This window comes from Egretta garzetta, unplaced genomic scaffold, assembly GCF_000687185.1.
Source record: "Egretta garzetta isolate BGI_Z169 unplaced genomic scaffold, ASM68718v1 scaffold62, whole genome shotgun sequence".
NCBI lineage: Eukaryota > Metazoa > Chordata > Aves > Pelecaniformes > Ardeidae > Egretta > Egretta garzetta.
Window position 1 is genome coordinate 485,261 of NW_009258947.1, and position 675 is coordinate 485,935.

The 675-nt window shown below is 46.4% G+C and overlaps 1 protein-coding gene across 1 annotated transcript in view; it reads right to left on the reverse strand.

Moving 5' to 3' along the window:
- The window catches only part of MYOM2 (myomesin 2), a 77,339-nt gene that overhangs the window by 73,518 nt on the left and 3,146 nt on the right, over positions 1-675 (reverse strand). The window contains exon 2 of the mRNA XM_035889904.1: positions 531-664. Within this exon, the coding sequence (XP_035745797.1) occupies positions 531-637 (107 nt within the window). The 5' untranslated portion in view covers positions 638-664. The remainder of the gene's footprint in view (positions 1-530; positions 665-675) is intronic.

Here is a 675-nt window from a genome sequence, read left to right on the forward strand (position 1 = left end):
GGAAAGGCTGAGAGAGTTGGGCTTGTTCAGCCTGAAGAAGAGAAGACTGAGAGGGGACCTTATCAACACATACAAATATCTTAAGGGCGGATGTCACGAGGATGGAAGCAGTCTGTTTGCAGTGGTGTCCAGTGACAGGACTAGGGGCAATGGGTGCAAACTGAAACATAAGAGGTTTCAGTTGAATATGAGGAAAAACTTCTTTACTCTAAGGGTGACAGAGCACTGGAACAGGCTGCCCAGGGAGGTTGTGGAGTCTCCTTCTCTGGAGATATTCAAAGTCCGCCTGGATGAAGTCCTGTGTAGATTGCTCTAGGAGAGCCTGCTCTAGCAGGGGGTTTGGACTAGAAGATCTCCCGAGGTCCCTTCCAACCCTTGCGATTCTGTGATTCTGTGATTCTGTGACTACCATTCTGAACAGATCACCATTTTAGGGGGTGGAGGGGGAAGCTAAAGATCTTGATTCTAAGACCTGATTACCCCAAATAGAAAGCTCTCTACAATCTGTAAGTGAAATACATGGCACTTACTTTCTTGCTGCATATTCCTCAAGTACATATCTTGTCTGAATGTTGCGATAGGACTGATCGAAGTGCTTGTGCCTCCTCTGGTAAAATGGCACCACTACTGATGACATCCTTCAGTTTGTTACTGGCAGTAATTCCTGGAAAGAGT